The 24,558-nt window shown below is 30.7% G+C and overlaps 1 protein-coding gene and 1 long non-coding RNA gene across 2 annotated transcripts; both read right to left on the reverse strand.

The window, feature by feature from the left end:
* Positions 1–2,411: 2,411 nt before the first annotated feature.
* On the reverse strand, positions 2,412–3,104 carry LOC127287911 (uncharacterized). The gene has a single exon (XM_051315062.1). The coding sequence runs from the start codon at positions 3,102–3,104 to the stop codon at positions 2,412–2,414; it is 693 nt and encodes a 230-aa protein (XP_051171019.1).
* A 12,709-nt stretch (positions 3,105–15,813) lies between these two features.
* On the reverse strand, positions 15,814–16,616 carry LOC127287901 (uncharacterized). The gene is made up of 2 exons (XR_007843958.1): positions 16,310–16,616; positions 15,814–15,981 (listed from the first exon to the last, which is right to left on the reverse strand). It is a non-coding gene; the product is annotated as an uncharacterized LOC127287901 (long non-coding RNA).
* Between the last annotated feature and the right edge of the window lie 7,942 nt (positions 16,617–24,558).

Consider the following 24,558-nt stretch of genomic DNA (forward strand, 5'->3'; position numbering starts at 1 on the left):
ACCGCAAGTTTGCTGCAAGCTTGTTGCAAGTTTTAACTGCCATCTTACATCAAGTTTGCACGGTAAGATTCACGCAAGATTGCCCTGTAAGCTTGCGTGACAAGCCTGCTGCAAGGTTGATGCAAGGTTGCAAAAATTTTTCCATATATATTGGGATCTGAAATCGTGACGTCACAGAGTAAGTGACGTTTCAAAATGACTTCCGTTAACAGGTAGATTGTAGACATTTCTATTGTGCGTGATAAGTTAATTAAGTGAAATAAATAGTGAAATAAATTATTGAAAAACCAAATTGGCAGAAGAAAAATAGAATGAAGCTAAATCTAGCTGATGTATGTGCGTTTGCAAACGCAACGCCGACGACAAGAAATTTTATCGAAGGAGAAAAAATCTTCCAAGCAGGACATGTTCTCTTTTGTGGAAAAGAAGCCGAAGGAGAGAATTTAATTTGTTAATTTGTTAATTATAAAGATATTTTCAGAAAGTTTTTACGTTACAATAAAAAAAATTAACATAAATAAAAAGTTTATTATTTTGTCGAAATTTCTATAAACAGATTTTTATGTATTATAATTATCAAGCATTCAAATTGGAATTTCAAATATTTATAAATAAATGGTAGTTTTTTCTATATTTAATTCATTTATGAATTTTTTTATTTTCTGGCTGTTACCTTTAATTTATTATCAGCTTTGTCTTTTAACAGTCTTATAAGTAGTTTTTAAAATTGTTAAGAAAATGTGGTTTTTTATATTCAATACTTTTATTTTAGTAAGGACACTGAAGAACTGGACTTTGTTTCCTGTACGGATAAGAAATGTTTATGGGATTATCCTCAAAAACTTTGTTTGCAGCAGTATGAGGCTGTGCCACTAGAAGATCACGAATGTAATATTGAAAAGTTTAAAAAGTCGTATCCAGTTTCAGTGTCAAATGAAACGAAAGAAATTATCAGAAATTTATTGTTAAATTGTAATCCGGATTCGGCGTTGGCAAAACACAAGTACGGATAAATAATTTTATTCTAACAGTAATCCATTTGACGTATAAATATTTATAAAATTGCTCAACGAATATTATTTCTTGGGAAATTGATTTTTTTTAATTCTTAAATCTACAAACTTGTGTTCATGGTTTTTTCTCTTTTTTATAAATTTTTTTTACTATACTGCGACTATTACGTGCGATCTACGAACTATTGTTCATATTTTTTCTATTTTACAAGTGATTTTTACCAGACTGCGTCTTTTATACAATATGATCTACGAATAATTGTTAATATTTTATTATTTTTTACAAATGATTTTTATTATATGATCTACGAATTTTTCTTTACAATAATTAATCAAATTTTACCATCTCCACTATAACCGACATATACATTTTGATATATTTCTATGAAGTCTCAGCTTTTATAATTATTAAGAAAATTAATTTGTAATTTATTAATTAACATATGTACCTAAATTTATTATTTATTTTTGGCATCTTAGGTGTGGTCGACATGAACCTCTGTCTCAAGTTACAGATGGTAATAATAATGATAATTCGATCAATTTAATAGAATTAGAAATCATTTTAAATAATGAGACTTCAACATTTATGCACATGTTATCAGAAATTCAACTTGATGAAAATTTAAATCCATGTTGCGAAAGTATATATAGTCGATTGAGTGGCGATCCTATTCATATTTGTAAATCAACTCTTGACAATAAACGTGTTTGGAAAGAAAATAGAAAATTTCGAATCACTGGTTCTCGTTGCTACGAAATATTCACATATTACAATAATAAGAAAGCTGATTGGAAAAATAAGTCTCTGAATTATTTTTACTCTACTCCTGTTTTACACGGGATTGACAACGAACCTCATGCACGTGAAGCATATGAGGTGAAATACGGAACAAAAGTAGTAAAACTTGGATTGGTAGTTCCACTTGAAAATCCGTACTTAGGATATTCGCCGGATGGAGTGACCCTTTCAGGAGATGGAAAACCATATAAATTAATAGAAATTAAATGTCCTTATAACGGAAAGGAAATGACAGCAGGAGATATTTTAAAGACTTTAAAATACATAAACCAATCTGATCGCACTTTTAAAGTGAAACACAAATATTACGGACAGGTTCAACTTGGTATGTCAATTTTAAATTTAAAAAGAACAGATTTTATTGTTTATGCTACGTATGATGGCAGCTTCGAAGTAATAACAGTTGACATTGATGCCGAGTTTTTAAAGAAAATGCTGCCCACTTTAAAAAAGGCTTATTTTTACAAAATGATTCACAACGTATGTCTTCAGGAGCAGTTATAAATAAAAACAAATGTTTATGATTTTATAGATTTTATTGTTTTACAAAATAAGTAAAATAAAATGATACCAAATAATTTGTTTATTATTAACATTTACAAATCAGGATGACTTTTGTCATTATCGGAATTGTTTGAATTTTCATCATTATTAAAAAATTTATTATCTCGTAAAATCGGCGAACTTAAGTTTACAATGGCACATAAAATTCTCATAATTTTGTCAGATTTTGGCACAAGGCACGATGGCATTCTCGATCCTAAAATATCGAAAACTTTTAATCTCTGATTGTCTCTTTCTACGTGAACTCGTGCGCTGGCAATATTACATGTATTTAAGGCATCTTCTTCGGAAAACGGTTTCTTATTTTTTACAAATGGCGGACGAATTGATTTTATTCCATAATCGCGACAGATTCCTTCTATCAAAAATCCTTTATCGACCATAATACTCTTATTTTTGTCCTGTGCTATCAATTCTAATAAACCACTTTGCTCACAAATAGCCTTGTCCGACGCTCTTCCACCGTACCCTTTACTTAGAAAAGAAATCAAACCTCCAGGTGTGACACCTGTCATATATTTGGCGGTGTTTGTCCCTTTATAAAAAGAATACGTTCTTAACTGGCAACAAAGATTTTTCGGTTTATGGATATTGATTTCTGTGCAATCGAGAATAATTCGAGTAGTTTTAAAATCTTCGAAACATGTTGGTAAATTTTTATCTATTTCTTCCTTTGTCGGAAAATCGATCGCAGATTCAAGTACCTCGTCCAAAATATCAATCATGCTTAAAATCACATTTTGGCAGTGTCTCTCAGAACAAGACTTGAATAAAAGTGCTATTAACGAATAACTCAAATTGTGTTTCAGTTTCATAAAACACATTATTATTCTTTGACGATTTGTTAACTTTGCAATGTAGAATTGAAAACGAGGTGCGACAAGTTTCACACTTTCAATCAGACCGTTTAATATTTAATTTTTTTCAATGCCAGTTAAGGTACTTAAATCTTTATCGGAAACGACATCATCAAACGAATTATTACTGCACAAATCTCCGCTTTTGACTTGAATTCCGATTTCTGCGGTTTCGCCACAAAAAAAAGTCAAGTCTGTTTGCACGCCCACATCAACAAATTTGGAAGTAGTTGGTTCATTTGAATTATTCGTTTCCTCCTTAACAACTGGATCAATAAACTCAATTTCGCTCAAAGAATTCGAAACAACCTCCTTGTCATTAATTTCAATTTTAGAACGATTTATGACTTTTTGGCTTCTCGCATCATTTTCTCGTTTCTTCTTTGAAGACAAAAATTTTGTATTCACTGTAGAAGTCGGCAAATTTAGCGAAGGCACAGCAGTTTTTAACAAAGTTTTTCTTTTGGAGCAAATACCTAAAAATAAATATACATTTACATACAAAATATTTTTCAGAAATTTGTAAAAAAAAATTAATAACACCACAAATAAAATAAATATTTAACTATTAATTGTAAAAATATGTTAAAACATTAATTTGATAAATTTTATGTAATTTTCTACAAGTAAATATTTTGCCTTCAATATATACGTTTATGTTCAGGGTGTACAAGAATGACAATTAACTACATTTTTTTTTCATTATCTTAGTTTTCAAACTAATTAAATAAAACTTAATAAATTAACGAAAAATAAATTACAACAATTGTATAGTTTAAAAAGCTTGTATTATTAACAATCTTGATTACAGGAAATAAAAGAGAAAAATTGAGGTTAGAATAATCGTTTGCAAATAATTTAAATTACATTTGCTTCAAATTTTAAAAAAGTTTGTTTAATAAAAACACTTATGAAAAATTTTGTATTTTTTAACACTGACAATAAAAGAGATGAATAAACAATATAAATTAAAGACGTACAAATTTTTATTTAGTAGGATGTATAACACAAGGCGAATTATATTTCATCGAACTTGTTCGAAGATATATTTTACTAGGTAGTACCGCGACTTGTCGATAGGTGACGCCACATTTCAGATTTTTTTTTTTTAAATTGAAAGAGCTCCCTCTTTCCTTCCTGCTCTCAGGCTTCCTTCCTTTCGTGCTTCATTCGTTTCTTGGCGTCGGTGACGATCACACACGAAAATGAGCAAAGCACAAAAAGAATTATTCTTGAAAGAAAGGCTTCAGCAACTAGAGGAGGAACAAAATCTCGTCTTCGCTGAAATGGAGGAATTAGAAAAATTAGAGGATGATCTTGAAATACAAGGTAAGTCTAGTGAACAAAAAAAGCAAAAGTGCCTTTCTCAATCACACAAAAAAAGGCGGATTCCCAATCTAGAATTGGGAACGTAACGCCAAGCAAAGTTCAGATCTTCTCTCTCGAATTGAAGACAAGAACTATAAAAAATCGCCCTGATTATAAAATCAAGGCAAAACCTCATAAAAATTTCTTTTTTCCCATAGATATTGAAGATTGGGAAAAAGAAAACGAGGAAATAGAATTGATAGAACCCGAACTGGAAAAAGACGGCGAAATCGCTGAAACAGAGGAACAAAATGGCGACAATCTATTGGATGAAGCGTCACTTTACTTGGGTTCCAATCCACTACAAGACCAACAAGTGAGAACAATTCGGGAAGACTTGGCGTCTCGAATTAAAATCTGGATCAAAGAAACCTCAAAGAAAAAAGATGAAAAAGAGGAACTATTATCTCTCACGCCCGAAATCGATCAATTAAAATTAAAAGCTCCAGCATTAAACGACGAAATCTCTGTAGATCTCCATCCGAAAGCGGGTTCTCGCGACGATTACTTAAAGGAATACCAAAATTTCACTGGAGCGGCCCTTTCAGCTGCAGCGGTATTATTCAGCGACATCTTGAATGACCAAGCGGTTCCACTCGTGAGAGAGGACATTCTCAAAAATTTATCAAGCATCACCAAAATTTTGGCAAACCTATTCGGGAACTTGACTCTAGCGAGAAAAACCTTCATAATTGGCCGCTACGATGAAAAACTGCAGAAAATTCTCAAGAAAACAGAACCGACCGAGTGGCTATTTGGAGACAACATGAAAGGGTTGATCGAAACATCAAAGGCAATGGAAAAGGTCTCAAAAGACCTCAAGTCAAAATCGAAATTCCCTCTAAGACCTAACATCAACGCTTTAAACTGGAGGAGCTCCACGATCAGGAAGGAAGTGGGTCGGGGAGGATCATTACGATTCATCTTAAATTTAAAAAATCTGAACAAGTTTATTTTTAAAGAACACTTTAAAATCGAAGACATCAGAACGGCCATGAACTTACTAGACACAGACGATTACATGTGCAGACTAGACCTACAAGACGCGTACCTTATGGTCCCAATTGATATAGAAGATAAAAAATACCTCAGATTCGAATACGATAATAAAATTTACCAATTTAATGCATTACCATTCGGATTAACATCGGCCCCCTTCGTATTTACTAAAATCGGCAAACAACTGGTAAATTAGTTAAGAAAAAAGGGAGTCAAGGTGGTAATATACCTTGATGACTTCCTAATATTCGGTGAAACTTACGATAATTGCCTCAAGGACACGGAATTAACTATTTCACTTTTAACTTCGCTCGGCTTCTTAATAAGTTGGAAAAAAAGTGATTTGATCCCCAAAAAGCGGTGTCGTTTTCTGGGAATGATCATCGATTCAGAAAAAATGACTATCGAACTCCCACAAGAAAAACGCGAAAAAATTTAAAAAATGACTAACAAGTTATTGTTTGCGGAATACGTCAAATTAGCAAATCTCGAAGAATACATAGGGGTATTGGTGGCGGCGTGTCCTGGGATCGCGTATGGTTGGCTTTACTACAAAGAATTAGAAAAAATCAAAAGGCTCGCGTTAAATAACCCACAAAATAACCCGAACACCCGACTAACACTAACAAGTGACGCGTTACGAGAACTAAACTGGTGGGATTCGCAAATTTTAAAAGCAAAAAATAAAATCAGACACAGCAATTTTGACATGGAAATTTTTTCGGATGCCTCGAAAACCGGTTGGGGAGCAACTTACAAAAACGAAAAAACGGGGGGTTTTTGGATCAACGCAGAAAGAAAAAAACACATAAATAACCTCGAAATAAAAGCAGCCGTTCTCGCATTAAAATGCTTCGTCTCCTCGGAATCCAAAAAACAAATTTTACTAAGAATCGATAATATCACAGCACTAGCGTATATTAATAAAATGGGGGGTACTAAACACAAAGATTTAAATTACATAACAAGAGAACTGTGGGAATGGTGCATAACGAGAAAATTATGGGTATTTGCGGAGTATGTTGCCTCGAACGACAATCCGGCAGACGAACCTTCTAGAATTTCCAACCCCGACACGGAACGGGAATTATCAGAATTCGCTTTCAAAAAAATAGTTAATAAATTCGGATTTCATACAATTGACTTATTCGCAAGCAGAACAAACTCCAAATGCACAAGGTATTGCTCATGGGACAGAGACCCAGAAGCCATGGCAATTAACGCACTAACTATTAATTGGAAAAGCGAATTCTGGTACGCTTTTCCGCCATTTTCCCTCCTTACAAGAATCCTGAAAAAAATCCGGGAAGAGGGCTCAAAGGGGATATTAGTCGTACCCTTGTGGTACAGTCATCCCTGGTTCCCCGAATTCAAAAGAATGCTGGTCTCAGACCTAATAGAATTTAACCCATCTAATAATCTCCTTCTCTCTCCTTGCAGGGAAATGGTGCACCCTCTTGCACAGGATCTTATCCTGGTATCAGGGATTGTTTACGGAGGACATACAAGAAAAAGAACCTGGACGAAAACACGATCGGGATAATGGTCTCATCACTAGCGGAAAGCTCTCGTAAGCAATATAACACATCATTAAAATATTGGTGGAATTTCTGTGAAAAAGAATCCCAGGATCCTTTCAATTCTAACGAAAACATTATTCTCAGATGCCTGACGGAATACTTCTCACAAGGCGCGGCTTACGGAACCTTAAACACTTTAAGGTCAGCAATTAATCTGATAAACAGCACCAACACCTCAGACAGTTCTTTAATCAACCGTTTCTTCAAAGGAATTTACAAATTGCGTTCTACAGCCCCAAAGTACCAAACAACTTGGGACATTGATACAGTCCTCGAAAACATCGAAAGCTGGAGACCATTGGATCCCCTCGAGTTACCAAAACTTTCCTACAAGCTAGTCATGCTTTTGGCTATTGGCTCCGCCTTCAGGATACAGTCAATCTCTTTAATTAAATTAAAAGATATAAAAATCAAATACACGGGCGTAGAAATAAGAATATCGGACTTAACCAAGACCTCCAAGGCTGGAAGAGAACAACCCTACGCATTCTTCCCTTATTTTGAAAATAACGACCTCTGCGTAGCAAGAACAATAGAAATTTACATCGAAAAAACAAAGGATTTAAGAGGAACAACAAAAACTCTCCTCATCTCTCTAAGAAAGCCTCATAAAGAAATAGGCACGCAGACAATTAGCAGATGGCTAAAAAACGTGATGCAAGATTCAGGAATAGGAAAAGAATACACGGCATACAGCACTCGCCATGCCACAACTTCAAAAGCCTGGGATTTAGGCTTGGACATAAGTACAATTAAAAAAGCAGCAGGCTGGTCCGAAAAATCGAAAACCTTTGCAAAATTCTACAAAAGGCCCATTAAAAACAAAACATTCGCAGAAACAGTTCTCCAGAAAAATTAAAAAAAAAAAAAAATTATAAAAAAAAAAAAGTTCTATTACGTACTCGTTCAAAAATATGTGTTATTAATTTAACTAATTTAAGTTCATGTACAATTTAATAAATAATTGTAAGGTTTATAAAACAAATATAAATCAAATTTAAAATAAATATATATTTTCAATAAAAATCTATTCAAACTCTGAACATCTACCTAGTAAAATATATCTTCGAACAAGTTCGATGAAATATAATTAATGATTAAACGAACTTACAGTGAAGTTCGATCATAATTATATGAAGAGAACTTGTTCGAAGATATAAATTCCCACCCTATATAAAAAACCCACCCTGGGTAATAAAAACTCTAAACTAAATGAAGCACGAAAGGAAGGAAGCCTGAGAGCAGGAAGAAATGAGGGAGCTCTTTCAATTTAAAAAAAAAAATCTGAAATGTGGCGTCACCTATCGACAAGTCGCGGTACTACCTAGTAAAATATATCTTCGAACAAGTTCTCTTCATATAATTATGATCGAACTTCACTGTAAGTTCGTTTAATCATTAAATATTTATGTATAAGGAAGCTTATCTTAATGAAATAAATAATTTTAAACCTACTTGTAATGAAAAAATCTTCTTTACAGAAGTGTAAAGAACAAACCAGCATGGAATTTGTGACTGGTTTTCCCATTTTTAAAACATTTTCCCAACCTTTTCGACGATCTATTAAATCACTTTTACCGAATACATTTGTCACTTTTACGAATGTCTCTTGAGCTTTGGGAAAATGGAAAAATCTAACTGTTTCGTGTTTGCGAGCTGTTGACGAACAGTCAAAAACGCAGCAAAACTCTTTACTGCTTGATTTTCGGGGCGAAAATTCCATTTTTTATTTTGTTTTTGAAAATAACGCACAAACACTGTGTTGAATGTTTACATTCTACCTGCAACCTAACGTTTACAAAGTTGTCACCATGTGGCGCTTCGCCGTATTTCAGATCCCAATTAAAAATTCTGATTTTTAAAAAGATTTTGAAAGTTAAACAAAAAAATTTATTTCATAAATATTTTTAATGTAAAATAGAAAGTTTGTATTTAGCTTTAATGTACAATATAACTATTAAATTTTACAATAACAATGTGGAAATAAAGAGAAGAATATTTAATTACCCAATGAAAACTCTGAAAAAGTCCAAAAGTCAATCAATATCTTTAACGAATAATTCTCAAAATATATTTGAAAAAGTAAGAAAAATTATTGAAAAAGCACAAAATTTAAGAATGTGGAAAAAGATTAAGTACAAGCGTGAGAATTTTAATAAAGTTTATTTTATCATAAGATAAAAATAAAAATTTTAGAAAAGGGGAATCTACTTAAATTTATTTTAATTTCAGTTTCACTGAAATAAATGAATAAATAAATATTTATATTTTAATCTTCAGTGAAATGCAGAAGAGCATCCTCTGCAGCCTAGCTTTCTATACACTTTTCAACTGTTATTTTTTCAATATTTTTGTTAATTTTACGCATGGCACCTAAAATTGAAAATGAATTAAGAAATTGTACGCTTAATTTTTTAAAAGAATTTAAACTGAGAGAAGTAATAAATCTTACAAACGATCAAGGAATTCATCCTAAGAGCATTAAAGGAAGGTTTTTTCGGATTTCCCGTTATAGGTAAATGATTGTCCAACTTCCCAGTAAAAAAAAAAATTGAGAGTAAGGAAAAATAATTGGGAGTTAGCTTACTGTGTATTCGGTTTGGCGTCTAAACCGTGTAGGGACGTTACGGCCAATTATTTTTTCTTACCCTGAATTCTTTTCATCTGGATTGTTTGAATTGATGTTTGTTGATCAAAATTTGCAATACAAATGAATAGAATGCATGTTCCAAAGTGTCAAAATGCCGATTTGGAATAAGAAATGTGAAATTTTATGAAAACGACAAAATGTGAAATATGACAGATTTATCGACAATTTTACCATGTGAGTAGTGTTCATATGATAAAGTTACCATACGAGCACTACTCACATGATAAAATTGTCGATAAATCAGTCATATTTCACATTTTGTTTTTTTCATAAAATTTTACATTTCTTATTCCAAATCGGCATTTTGATACTTCGGAACATGCATTCTATTCATTTGTAATGCCAACGTTGATCAACAAACATCAATTCAAACAATCCAGGTGAAAAGAATTCAGGGTAAGAAAAAATAATTGGCCGTAACGTCCCTACACGGTTTAGACGCCAAACCGAATACAAAGTAAGCTAACTCCCAATTATTTTTCCTTACTCTCAATTATTTTTTTTTACTGGGTTCGTATGTCAATAGATGATAAAGCATATTTGCCACTGTCATGCTGTTGGATATAGAAGTCCCCAAATCCTCCAAAGCTGAAGTCTAAAATTTTTTTTATTACATAAAAATTAATTAAAACAACTTTACATATTACTGTATGTAATAATTATTCTGACAAATATTAAATATGTGAAAACAAAGATTGATAAAGATAAAGTTATATTATCCATTATTGTTAATAAATTTTTATTATTATTCAAAACAATGTATATTAAAAGTAAATTGTTAAAATTATAATAATTTATGTAATAAAATTATGCTTTTAAAGATATAATTAATACATTATACACAATGGCACCTGATTACATCAAGGAAGTATAAATCAAACTTATTTAATTCGTAAACTTAACACTTTTGCAAAAAACCTTTTGGAGAGTAGTTTGGTCTCGATATTTTTTACCTCAACAATATTCTTTGCGTGAAACATTTTTAAGTCGTCGTCAGGATTGAGAAAGGAAAATCTCTCTTCATTATCTTCTCGACGGCGTTGCTTATTGTTATACTTTATGTACATTTCGAGCCTGTTATATTTATTCAACATCATTTTCGTTGATTTTTTCACTGTCAAAAAAATGTAGTCAATATTTTTCATATAATCGATAAAAATTATTTAAAAACTAAACATATGCGTAAATATTTCAGAAATATTGTAAGTTTTATAAACATTCGTACATTTGTCAGTTTATAATAAAAGTAATAGTGTACTTAAAGTCGCAATACTTATAAAAAAATGTTCAAAAATGCAGTCGCAAAAAGTAATACTAAATAACAAAATTTTTTAAACACGAAAAAATAGTTTAGATTTTGGAAGAATCGATCAAGATATTTAAAACAACTTAGAGAAATTAGTATGAAATTTTTCACAGAATTTGAGTTCATAATTTTTACTCATAAATTTGCCCTTCAACATAAATGTCAAAAAATGTAGTAAAAAACAAACTAAAGAAAATTATAAAATTGTTACTCACTAAACTTTAATATTTCATTGTCATTCGAATTTTGAGCAATTTCGAGGTTATCAGTAGCCGGTCCACCGATCCCTGATGAACTATCCATTTGATCCTCTTCATCGGTGACCACATCTTCAAGACCTGGTTCTCTATTCATATCCATCTCTTCTGCTTCGGATTCTGAATTGAGTTGATCCACTTCATCATTGGTCATCTGGTTGTTTTGACCAGAATCAGGATCTGCAGAATGTCCTGCTTTTCCGTCCACATTACGTTCGTCTGGGGATTCAATGTGTTTCCTTTGTTTCATCAATGGTGTGTTTTGAATTTTTTCGGTGATGCAGCGTGAGTGGCGTGATTTTTTAACATTTTCTAAATTTTTAGCGTCGTCACTTTCGATATCTGACAGCATAAGATTAATTTCTAATTTTTTCTCGGCATTGTCAAGAGTTGCTATAAATAAATTTGTTGAATAAATTTATCATATAATATTTAAAGTTTTTTTTAAGAATTAAAGAAATAAATAACAAATTCTTTACATTAAAATTATTTAAAAAATATTTTAATTTATTTCATTATTATATATATATATATATATATATATATATATAGAACGTTCCATGTCAACCGGATCAGTGCTCTGTACATAATTGTATGGGATCAATTGAAACGTTTAAGGTCTTAAAATGTTCATCTCGAAGTACTTTAACATTTAAAATATGGCCTTTTTAAAAATTCAAAATGGCGGCCGAATTATGACACATTATATGGCTGAAATGTAGAAAATGTATAATTAAAACATTATTTGAAGGGTAGAAATTTTAAGACCTTAAACGTTTCAATTGATCCCATACAATTATGTACAGAGCACTGATCCGGTTGACATGGAACGTCCCATATATACATTCAATTTTTTTTTGATTGAGACAATGGTTGGGTACCAATTCTCTCAAAATTATTTTTCCCCAAAATGACATGCAAAACTGTAGGGCTGTAGTGAACTACAGTTTTTTGTTTTGCATGTAATTTTGGGGAAAAATAATTTTGGAAGAAAAAAATTTGAGAGAATTGGTACCCAACCCAATTTTTTCTGACTTCGATATGAAAAAAAGCCAAACGCGTTTTTTTATTTTAATATTTAAAGATAGTAATGAAAGTTTTGAATTTTTTTAATTTAACGGTTTTAGATGATTTTTTAAAACAAATTTTCTCTATTATACTTGACGTTAAAAGTAATATAATATAAGGAAATCATTCGTTTTTTTCTATTTAAAATATTAAATAAAGAATAACGTTAATTGAACGAAAGCATTAAAAGAAATTAAAATTACTTCTAAAAAGTAATTTTTCTCAAAACCGAAGTAATCGATTTTTTCTTTTATTACAATCACTGAGAAATAAGGAATTTTTTCTCGTTTATGCGAAAGTGGTGTTCTGTATCGTTAAAATACTATTTCTAACTTTTTTGTTACGCTCAAAAATTTTTAAGTATTTATTTTGCAAATATATTCTTTTTCCCTTCAAATTCATTTGTTTTTATCTTTTTTCATAAATAAATCATGTAAACCAATGCATTTAGTTAAAGAATTTTAAATGGTATTGAACGGCAAAGAACACCACTTTCACATAAACGAGAAAAAATTCCTTATTTTCCAGTGATTATAATAAAAGAAAGAAAGCGAAAATCGAATACTTCGATTTTGAGAAAAATCATTTTTTACAAGAAATTACACTTTCTCTAATGCTTAGTTGAATAAACGCTATTTTTTATATTATTTATATTTTATATTTTTTATATTATTTCTTATCTTCAAGTGTAACATTCGTGTAGAATTCGATAAAAATTGATTTAACCAAAAAAGAATTTTGAATGTTAATATCACGAATTTATTGATACAATAAATAAGTTTTATAAATATAAATAAATTTCAATTTGGAGGTAAATTTTAACTTTTTAAGCTAATACGTTTGAAAAATTTTAATTAATTGAATACCCGGATCAAATAACTCGACCGACGCTCGGACGCACGCTCTAATGGTAGTCGGGTAGCAGTGAGCCGCCCACAGGCTGTCACTGCTACTTGACTGGTAATAGAGCTTTCGTCCGAGCGTCGGTCGAGTTATTTGATCCGGGTATTCAATTATAGAAAATTTTTCAAACCAATTAATTTTTAAAGAAATAGAATGCAAAAATCTATATACAGTAAATTATATAATAATAATTATTTTATTAAAAATGTTTTGACTGAAAAAGAATTAAAATAATGAGGAACTTACTTGAGTAATTACAAAACTTTTTTATTTTGTATGGTTTGCCATCCTTATTGATCCATGTCATCTTGTCAATTTTCTGACAATTTTATTTCAAGTAGTAGAATATATCCTTCTTTGAATTTGCTGGTGGGTAATAACTGGACACCATTATTTACTTTTCAAAAATTCCCCACTCTCGTCTTATTATTTCGAATCCGTCATAAAATTCGACAACGGCAAAATCAGTGTTACCGTCCATTACGTTAAAATATTGATGAAAATCTAATTTGAAGCAATTGTTTTCACGATTAAGGACAAACTTACTAAAAAAAAGTAATTACTTATTAAAAAAGGAGAAATAACGAAGATTATTTCTCTCGCGCATCAAGAGATGTTAATGTATAAACAAATAAGAATACGTGATTTAAAAATATGTAGAAAAACTGTGTCAGCTTTCTACACATTTGTGTATTATTTATTGTTATTTTTACACATTACTATCCGTTATTGAGTGAAAGATACAATCTTTGTTTTGCCGGCCGGCAAGGAAAAAAAATGTTCGCGGCCACGTGATGTTAATACGTTTTCAAAGAAAAAAGATCGGATTATTATATTTGTGTGTTAGGTGAAAATTAAATACTCTACACTTCATTTCTCACTTACTTACTTTGCAAAATTAAATCACAGTGTAACAGTGGGTTGTTGAAACAGTCACACAATTCATAAAACAATATTTAAGGAGAACACATTTCGGAACGTTTAAACAGGAACTCTAAGCATACGAAAACAAACGAAAAATGTGGAAGCGCACGCGTCGATGTTAACTATGCATTTTCAGCGCATGACCATGCCCGTGTCTAAAAATTTTTATGGAGGGGAGTTTGGCACCCTTTCAATAATCTATTTCTTTTCTTTTTGGGAATAAATTTCACTGATTTCCTAATATACAACAAATAAAATAAGTTACAAATTTAATTTATATCATATAATTTTCGGATAAGAAAGAATGAATATTTTGACACTTCCATGAAATGTCCGGAGTACTGTGCCCTCCCTTAATCCCCTTTCTGTTCGAGCCTGATAACTTCATCTACAGGCGCACACAACTTTAAGGAAACCAACTGTTTCGCGTCATTTGTGAAAAGCACATTTATTTTCGTATGTTTTACGTACAAGTTTATAGTTTATGTGAATAATTATATATATCTACCTATATTACAAAAAGATATCGCCGCCAACGCCGCCGCCGCTGTTCCAAGACTCCGAATATAGCAGCAAGTCAAGAGAAGGGGGGTAGAAGAGAAGTGAGGGGGGGACTTGCGGCTATATTCAGAGTTTTGAAGCGATCTTAACCTTTAAATTTAGGGTGAGGGAGGGGAAAAGGAGGGGAAGAGAGGAGGGGGATGGGGGTTGGGGCGCAAAGCCGCTGTTCCAAGACTCTGCATATAGCCGCAAGTCAAGAGAAGGGGGGTAGAAGAAAAGGGAGGGGGGACTTACGGCTATATTCAGAGTCTTGAAACTATCTTAACCTTTAAATTTGGGGTGGGGGAGGGGGAAATGAGGGGTAGAGAGGAGGGGGTGGGGGTTGGCGCGCGATGCGCGCAGGGGGCATAACCCCCTAGTATATATATGTATATATATATATATAATGGAAGTGTACGAAGAATTAAAAAACGTCATCTTCTCGCAGATGTGATAAGGTAAGATGTAGAGAATACTTATATTTAAAAGTGCAAAAATATCCATGGAAATAACATAACCTGGGATTCCTAAAACCTCTTTTTTCTGTCATTAATTCTCATTTCCCTAAAACAGTAAAAATTCTTTTTAATAATTTTGCAATTTTTAAAACTTTCAATAAAAAAAGCTATCGTTGCTTCAGCTAATAATTTGCGTTATAAATTATATATCTAATTAAAATATAGCTGCCATTATCAACACGTGGTTGTTAATCTTGCCATAAATAATTGATATCAAATTAATTGGTAATTAAATTTAATCAATAAATTGGTAAATTGTTTAATTAAAAAAAATTTAAGTTGTTAGGGTCCTTATTGAGTTATTTAAGTAGCCTGAAGTGTATTAATTAGGACTTAAAATATCATTCCTAACCTAAAAAATGTTATAATACTACCATAGGTATTAACTATATTAAGGGGGGAACACCAGTTGTAACTCAAAAAATAATGCTTTATACAAGAATATTTTCCAAAAGAACAATGAATCTTTTTAAAGAATACTATTTATTAGTTAAAAGTACATGTAAAAAGCTGTAATTTAAAAGAAAAAAAAAATTTTTTTAACAAAAACTTTTGGAGATATGAGCCATTGAAGTGGCGCCTTAAGAAAAAAGGCGAATTGCGGTGACCAGCATTCTGCAAGTATACTTCGTCTGAAATACAAAAATGAAATTGATTTACATTTATTATAAGATTATCTAGTTCGTGATCGAAGGATTTAAAAAAAAAAAAAAATTTGACAAATTGGCGACCTGTCAAAGTCAAAAGTATGATTTTCGTTAAAAAAATACGGTCGATTTTCAGCTATATAAAAAAAAGTTTTGCATAAAAAAAAAAATCCTTCGATCACGAACTAGACTTATATGTGTAAATGAAGCACACTAAATTTTAAATAAATCGGTTTAATGGTATTCGAGTAATCGTGGTCACCGACTTGGAAAATGTCATTTTGAGAAAAACGCATTCAAAGTTTCAACTTACTTTTTTTTGTTCAGGAGAAATTTTGTTTCCAAGTTACAAAGAGTCATCGATTCCTGGACCATATAATAACTCTTCCGCAGTGGTTGCCGTTTCTAAATCATAGGAAAAGGCCATGTGTCGTTAGGGTCAGGTATGGCTGGCCACCTTGTATAAAGCCACGGGACGCGCCGCTGCAGTGTTCTGTATATCTCATTTATTTTTCACCGGATCAACTTTGAAATTTACAGACACATTTCTAAATATGTATACTTTAAGAAAATGCACAAAAAAAAAATTCGATTTTTCGAAAGTTACAACTGGTGTTCCCCCCTTAATCTTCGTATTCTTTCACGTTTTCACTCCGTCCACACTTGAAGTTAGTCATTTGTGCGTATGATTTTGTTTTTCGAGAGGTTTTGACTTTTAACAATTTGTAATGAATTGTTGTGTGTACATTTTCAAAATATATATCAACATTAAAATTACAAGGTTAGGTTTCGATACATTTATACTTTTTTAAAATTTAATTAATTAACTTGTTGACATCGTAAGTTACTTAATTATATACTTTTCTTACTGAATACTTGACAGTACACAATAGTTGTAGAACTTTTTAAATTGCAAAGTAAACTTTTTCAACATTTTTTTCAATATCAAATTTAAGAAAAATAGCACTTCTACATGTTTGATTATTTGAAAGGAAAATTGAATTAAAAATAATTTGTTATCTATTAGAATTTTATTATCATCTTGAATGTATAAATTTATTTAATATAATGTAATTATTTTATAAATATATTTTAGAATGAAACTTTATTAGGTGTACAAAAATTTTATTTGTTACCTAATTTATTTATTATTATTAAATTTAAGAAGCAATATGTTAAAAGTTAATAAATCCTTTTTCAAAAAAATTGAGATAAACACAGATTTATCATTCTAAAATCGATACATCAAAATTTTGAGGAAGCAGAGTTTTTGTATTTTTTCAGTACTTTTGGCAAAACTTTCAACCTTTCGATATTTTTCGATGTTATTATGAGCCAAATTGTTTCTGATCATTATTTAATATAAAAAATTATTCCATATCTTAAAATATAAAATATTATTTTTGAACACTTATAAGAAATTTTTTTTTAATTAAAATTTTTCAAAATATAAATGACTGATTGTCTAAAATCATGAAAATTAACTGTAAAAATTGGTAATAAAAAATAATAAAAATTATAAAACAAGTTGGTTTTTAAAAGAATCACCAGTAAAATTGACACCGCAATCAAAATTTATCATGTTTAGGAGTTCCAACTTCTTCGTCATTTTTATAGAACCTGAAACCGTAGCCCCAAACGAAAAATTTAAGAAAGCAATTTTTGACTATTAAAAAGTATTTTTTTAAAGGAATTTCATGTTTTAAAAAAAAAAATTTTTTAAATCGGCATATGAATGTTTATTGAAAATCAGTTCAAATTTTAATTTAAAAAATTTTAAGTTTTATTTTTGAAAAAATAGATCAGAATTTCTATATCTATATCAGTTTTGTATAAAACTAAGTTAAGCGAAGCTCACCGAAATGAGTACTCGGGGGTTTTCGGTGTCGCTGATTACGAATTCTAGGTCTGTTTTTCAAAATTTAAAATTTCGGATCCAATATGGCGGACAAAATTTTAGTAATTAGAGCTAAGTACACCAAAATGAGTACTTGAGGGTTTTCCTGGTCGCTCATTACGAATCTGAGGGCAGTTTTTCAAAATTCATTTCTAATTATTAAAATTTTGTCCGCCATATTGGATCGGCCATTTTGAATTTTAAAAAACTGACAATTTATGAAAATTTTTTATTGCTACATCATGCTACATCAATTCTTGTAAATCAAAATCTCGTTCAGGTGCCACAAAATATAAATAATTGTCAAGAAATGTTAAAACGATTTGTTCTTGGCTTTCAACGCATTTATGGTAAGCAGTTTGTTTCCCATAATGTACATAATCTATTGCACATTTGTAAAGATGTAGAAGTGCACGGAGCTCTTGATGAATTTGGTGCTTTTAAATTTGAAAATGAAATGTCATCAATTAAAAGAATGATTTGAAAGGGCCATAAACTTTTGGAACAAATTGCACGTCGGTATTCTGGACGTGAAAGTGGTGAGCAGTCGCAAAAGGAGAGATCTGTCTGTTTATTAAAAGCATATAACAGTGGTCCATTGACTAAACATTGCGAAAACATTAAAAAGCAGCATAAAATTTTACAACACAAAGACTTCACAATTAATTGTACAACGACTAAGGATAGTTGTATTCTTCTCAAAGATGGTACCTTCGGCCAAGTAATGAACATTGTAACATCTGAAACTAATGATGTCCTTCTAATTGTGAAGCCATTTACAAAAATCAGTAGTGTGTACGACAATCCGGATTCAAGAAACATTAACATATATATGGTAACAGCTTCAAGAAGAACAGAGTTCTCTACGCCCATCAGCAATCTACAGTCCAAAGTATGGCGAATTCCAACAAATGAAGGCATAATTTTGATTCCGCTAAGGCACTCGCCAATATTGAATTAGAGAAATAACGTAAGTATTACAGATTTTAAAATATTTAATGCTATAAAGACGTTAATTGTTATGAGAATTTCAATTTTTCCATGAACATTTTTTAACCAATAATATTTAAAGCCGATTGTGTGGCCGATTTCCCGAAAAACCTGGCCAAAAATCGAAAAATGATACGATTTCAACAAAAATTGGTATACCCATGTTTTTTGGCCTTCTGAATTCAAATTTTACATTGGTTGTGTCAAATTCAAAATGACGGATCCAAAATGGCCGTTTAGATTTTAAAAAACTTTGCTGAAAATCGAAAAATGATACGATTTCAATCAAAATTGGTATACCCATGTTTTTTGGGCTTCAGAATTCAAATTTTACATTGGTTGTGTCAAATTCAAAATGGCGGATCCAAAATGGCCGTTTAGATTTTAAAAAACTTTGCTAAAAATTAAAAAATGGTACGATTTTAACCAAACTTAGTATGCTTACGTTTACTGGGTTTTTGAAATCAAATTTTACATTTGTTTTATCAAATTCAATATGGCGGATCCAAAATATTTGCTGGTATTATAAAATTGTGTATATGTGTTAGAGTTTATTTTTTTTAAATTACAGACAGTGCTTAAATTTTAGTTTAAAGCGAATGCGAATGAAGAAAAAGTCAGTCTTTCACGTTCAGTTGCACGGCCGGCCGGTGCAACGCGCTGTCGGTAAACCACGCTGGGTGAAATAAAAAGTGATACCAAAACTGCAGGGGTAGCTTGGGGCAGCTGATTTCAATTAAAATGATTCAAAAATATATTCTAGTTTATGATAATACCAGGTAGAGCGCGGATATCGGTGGATTTCACAACTATTTTCATGATTTACGTTGATAAAACAATACAAAAATCGTAGCCATGAATAGCGATGTTTAATGTCATTTTTTAAAAACTGTACGTTTTAAATGTGATGATAAGTACATTCAACATATTTCATACACCTTTGTTAATAATTCCCAAAAAAAGATATTCAAAAATCTGCTGTATATTAGTATATTTTTACTATTTTAACTGTGACGAAAATTTATAGTTATGAAACGTTCTGAGTAAATCTCTGGCAAAGATCACTTTTACTTGTTCACATAATAAATTGGTGATAAAAAAAGTGTAATTTTTTTTCGCAAAATTATGCAGTGAACCCTCCTTTATAATATTCAACAATAAAAAGTATAAATTTCTAAAAAAATTTTTTGACTTTTGGCCAGGTTTTTCGGGAAATCGGCCACTGTGCATTGCTAATATTTATGGTCCTAAGAATTTTCAAAATTTGTTCCTAAATTTTTTCATACGTTTCGTAAATTTTCTCATTTTCTTATAAGTTTTTTAAAAGTAATTAATCGTATTTTTTAAAGTTATTATATTATATAAGACTTATTTTAATTTATTATTATTATTATTATTTATATTATTTTTATTAATTTATTATTTATTATTATTAACTATTTTTTAATGTTCGATGATAGTTAATTTTATAATTTATATAATTCGAAAACGAATTTTTTAATTCTTATTCTTCTTTTTATAAAAATTGATGCTAATGTAGTAAATTTAAATAAAAAGTTTTAATGACATCTTTCGTACAATGTTATGAATTACACAGCCCCACAAAAAAAAGTGTCGTGCGCGGCAGACAAGACTAGTCATTTCCTATGTATTTTGACGCGCTGAACACGAATCCGAAGTCCGTTTTGCTCCATCACGTCAGGATTTTTTTCTAACCTCCAAAAACCTGTCGGATTTTGAGAGGTAGGCTATTTTTTTTAAAATTGATGGATTTACTTCAAACTTGGTATATAGGGGTTTTTTGGGTCGCTGATGACGAATTTGAAGTTAGATTTTCAAAATTCAAAATGGCGGCTCCAATATGGCGGACGAATTTTGTAAAAATTGATGGATTTACTTCAAACTTGGTATCTAGGGGTTTTTTGGGTCGCTGATGACGAATCTGAAGTTAGATTTTCAAAATTCAAAATGGCGGCTCCAATATGGTGGACGAATTTTGTAAAAATTGATGGATTTACTTCAAACTTGGTATCTAGGGGTTTTTTGAGTCGCTGATTACGAATCTGAAGTTAGGTTTTCAAAACTAGAAATGAAAATTCTTATATACATAAGTAAGGTATTCACGTCTTTTTATGGTAGCGCACTCTTTTGTCCTCAAAGGATCTGTGTAATGGTTTTGTTTTCAAATTGGTGCCTCCAGGTACAATATCCCTTTTCAGCATCCAACAGTAGTCGGCCATCATATTTACATCCCATCTTCCTTGATAACGACGCTCAAATTCTTTAAGATCTTGATGGTATCGTTCTCCTTGTTCTTCACTGTAATCTCCCAAATTTTCAGGGAATTGATTCCGATGCGAGTCTAAGTAATGCAACTTTATGCTCATTAAGCATCCTAACTTACCAAAGTTTTTAATCATATCACTAACTATTTGTTCCCAATTTTCACTCTTGTGATTACCCAGAAAATTTCCGACAACTGCTTTGAAACTAAGCCATGCGGCTTTCTCCTTTTTATTCATCTTGGTGATAAATTGCTCATCTTTTAACAATTTGCGAATACGTGGTCCGTCGAAAACCCCTTCTTTTAGTTTCGCATCAGAGATTTCTGGAAACTTTTGTTCTAGGTATTTGAAACAGTTTCCTTTTTTATCTAAGGCTTTGACAAACTGTTTAATTGCTCCTAGTTTCTTGTGTAAGGGCGGAATTATCACTTTTGAAGGGTCGATTAGGGGATTTTCTATTATATTTTTTGAACTTGGTTCGAAAGAATTCCTTTTTGGCCATTGTTTTTTAATGTAGTGATTTGCTCGATCTCTACTGTCCCACAAACACAGGAAACATGGTGTTTTTGTAAAACCTGACTGTTGTCCAAGTAGTATGCTTAAAATCTTGAAATCTCCACAAATTTGCCAGTTGTGTTCTGGGTATCTAATTTTATCCAAAACTAGTTTCATATATTCATAGTTTTCTTTCATTTCTGTTGAATGCGCTATTGGAATTGGGGCCATATTGGAGCCGCCATTTTAAATTTTGAAAATCTAACATTAGATTCGTAATCAGCGACCCAAAAAACCCCTAGATACCAAGTTTGAAGTAAATCCATCAATTTTTACAAAATTCGTCTGCGATATTGGAGCCGCCATTTTGAATTTTGAAAATCTAACTTCAAATTCGTCATCAGCGACCCAAAAAACCCCTAGATACCAAGTTTGAAGTAAATCCATCAATTTTAAAAAAATAGCCTACCTCTCAAAACCCAACAGGTTTTTGGAGGTTAGAAAAAAATCCTGACGTGATGGAGAAAAACGGACTTCGGATTCGTGTTCAGCGCGTCAAAATACATAGGAAATGACTAGTCTTGTCTGCCGCGCACGACACTTTTTTTGTGGGGCTGTGTTATGATCTCCTTTTCTTAAATTCACTATTAGAATTTATATTAATAAATAAAATGGTTTTCTATTTATTAGGTTTTAAGGTTTGGCAAGCTGCAAATTCCATCTTTGGACTCTTGCCGCCAGACGATAGTTGCCAATATAGGAAAGTCTACCAAATATTGTATATTTTATAATCCAAAGTCATATTTTTCTATATATTAAATGTAAATTAGCTTAAAGCAACTTAAAAACAAAAATATTTCTATCTACGAGTTTAAAGAAATTTATGTACACTTTCTATACATTTTGTTGATAATTTTAGACTGTAATGTTTAAGCATCCATTCAAAACCAGCTGCGTCAATAATTTAAATTTTTATATTAAGTTGTATTAAAATATGTTTATTTTCGAATGGATTAATTAAAAAAATAAAAATTCGATAAAATAAAATTAGAACATGAATGAAATTGATAAAAATAATTAATCAGGATAATTTTTAATCATTTATAAAATAAATTTTTTTGTTTAACTTTCAAAATCGCTTTAAAAATCAGAATTTTTAATATATATTTAAAAATTTTTGCAACCTTCCATCAACCTTGCAGCAAGCTTGTCACGCAAGCAGGGCAATCTTGCATCAATCTTACCGTGCAAACTTGGTGTAAGATGGCAGTTAAAACTTGCAACAAGCATGCAGCAAACTTGCGGTGAAAGCTTGCAAAAAATCAGACATTTCCAACTTACAGCAAGTTTGCGGCAAGCTTGCAGCATTTTGCTGCAAACTTGCGTGCTATCTGGGATAGTCCAGATTCAAATCCATTAGAACTTTGACGAGTTCCTTAAAATAGATAGTGAGAGTGAAAAAATGAACATGAGAAAATAATGAAATGGGTCAAACCATTACACTTAGAAAAAATTCTTGGCTGCCTAATTTTTAAAAAAATTTAGGGGGATGTCGCCACCTTTATTGTGATTCCTTTAAATTTTAAGGATGGATAAAAGTTATATTTTTTCTTGAATCTGTTGGGTCCTAAAATTAACATACACAATTGTTAAGAAAACAAAATTTTAATTTTTGTCTATTTTAGAATTTTTATTTTTCGAAAAAATTAAAATTTTTGAAAATCCATACGAGAGATTTTAAAGCATTATTAAAAACAAATTAAAACTGTTGATAAGAAATAGTCAACATTGTAAAATAAGATAGATGTTTAAAATATTAATTTTTTTAAGACTGTAATTTCTAAAATGACCAAAAATTAAAATTTCATTTTTTAACCATCCTATATGTTATTAGAACTCAAATGATGCAAAAAAAAATATAACTTCCTGCGATCATTAAAATTTAATGAACTCAAAATACACGTGGTGCCTCACCTTAATACTTTATTTATTTATAATAAATAATTACTGTATTCGCAAGATAATATGCTTTGACCAAAGATTTTTTAAGAATTTTAATAAATTTAATTTTAATTAAAAATTCTGTTAAATTTAATTGATTAAAAAAGCAATTTCAATTTTTTAAAAACTGAATTTCGATAGTTTACCCCAAAGAGAATATTATTATTAAACCATTTCAATAAGAAGCTAAAGATTTTAATTTTTATTTAACCCATTAAGCCCCAAATGCACTTAAATTTTAGTCTAACTTCAAGGAAGTATTTTTAACGGAAAAAAATCTCAATTTTTCAGGAAACCGACATCCAACGTATTTGAGTGTGCTTTTTCCGATAATGATATAAAAAAAGGCTTAGAAAATTTTAAATAATGTTTATTTGCAAAATGACGCGATTTTTTAATGATTTTTTAATAAAGTTACAAATATTTCGAAATGAAAACAATTTTTCCGACAGCCTTTAAGTATATAAATCGTGTTTACGATTGTTAAACTTCAAACAAAAAATATTCCCCCTCTCCTCCCGACTTATATTTTTTCAAAATGGCGTCAAAAAGTTCAGAAAATTAATTTAAATGTGACAAATTTTTTAAACTGTGTCCAAATTAGCTGAAAATGCTTACATTACTGAAAACGTTTTTAGATTCATTTTTTCATTTTTAACGTTATTATTATTTTTCTAATATCTTTGGCAGAATATGTGCTGTGTTTGTGCAGATGTGTGTGAGTCAATGTTTATTTGTATATTTATTTATAAATTGTGTCAAATTCATAATTAACAAAGTGTCCAACCCTGAGTGTATAAAGTGCCCAACCCTAAGTAGAAGTATCATTTTTTAATTGTGCTAACCATAACCAGACATGTTTCGCGATTACATTTTACACTTCATTTTTTCTTT

Source organism: Leptopilina boulardi, unplaced genomic scaffold (assembly GCF_019393585.1).
Source record: "Leptopilina boulardi isolate dan_hultmark-lab unplaced genomic scaffold, ZJU_Lbou_2.1 LbouV2_377, whole genome shotgun sequence".
NCBI lineage: Eukaryota > Metazoa > Arthropoda > Insecta > Hymenoptera > Figitidae > Leptopilina > Leptopilina boulardi.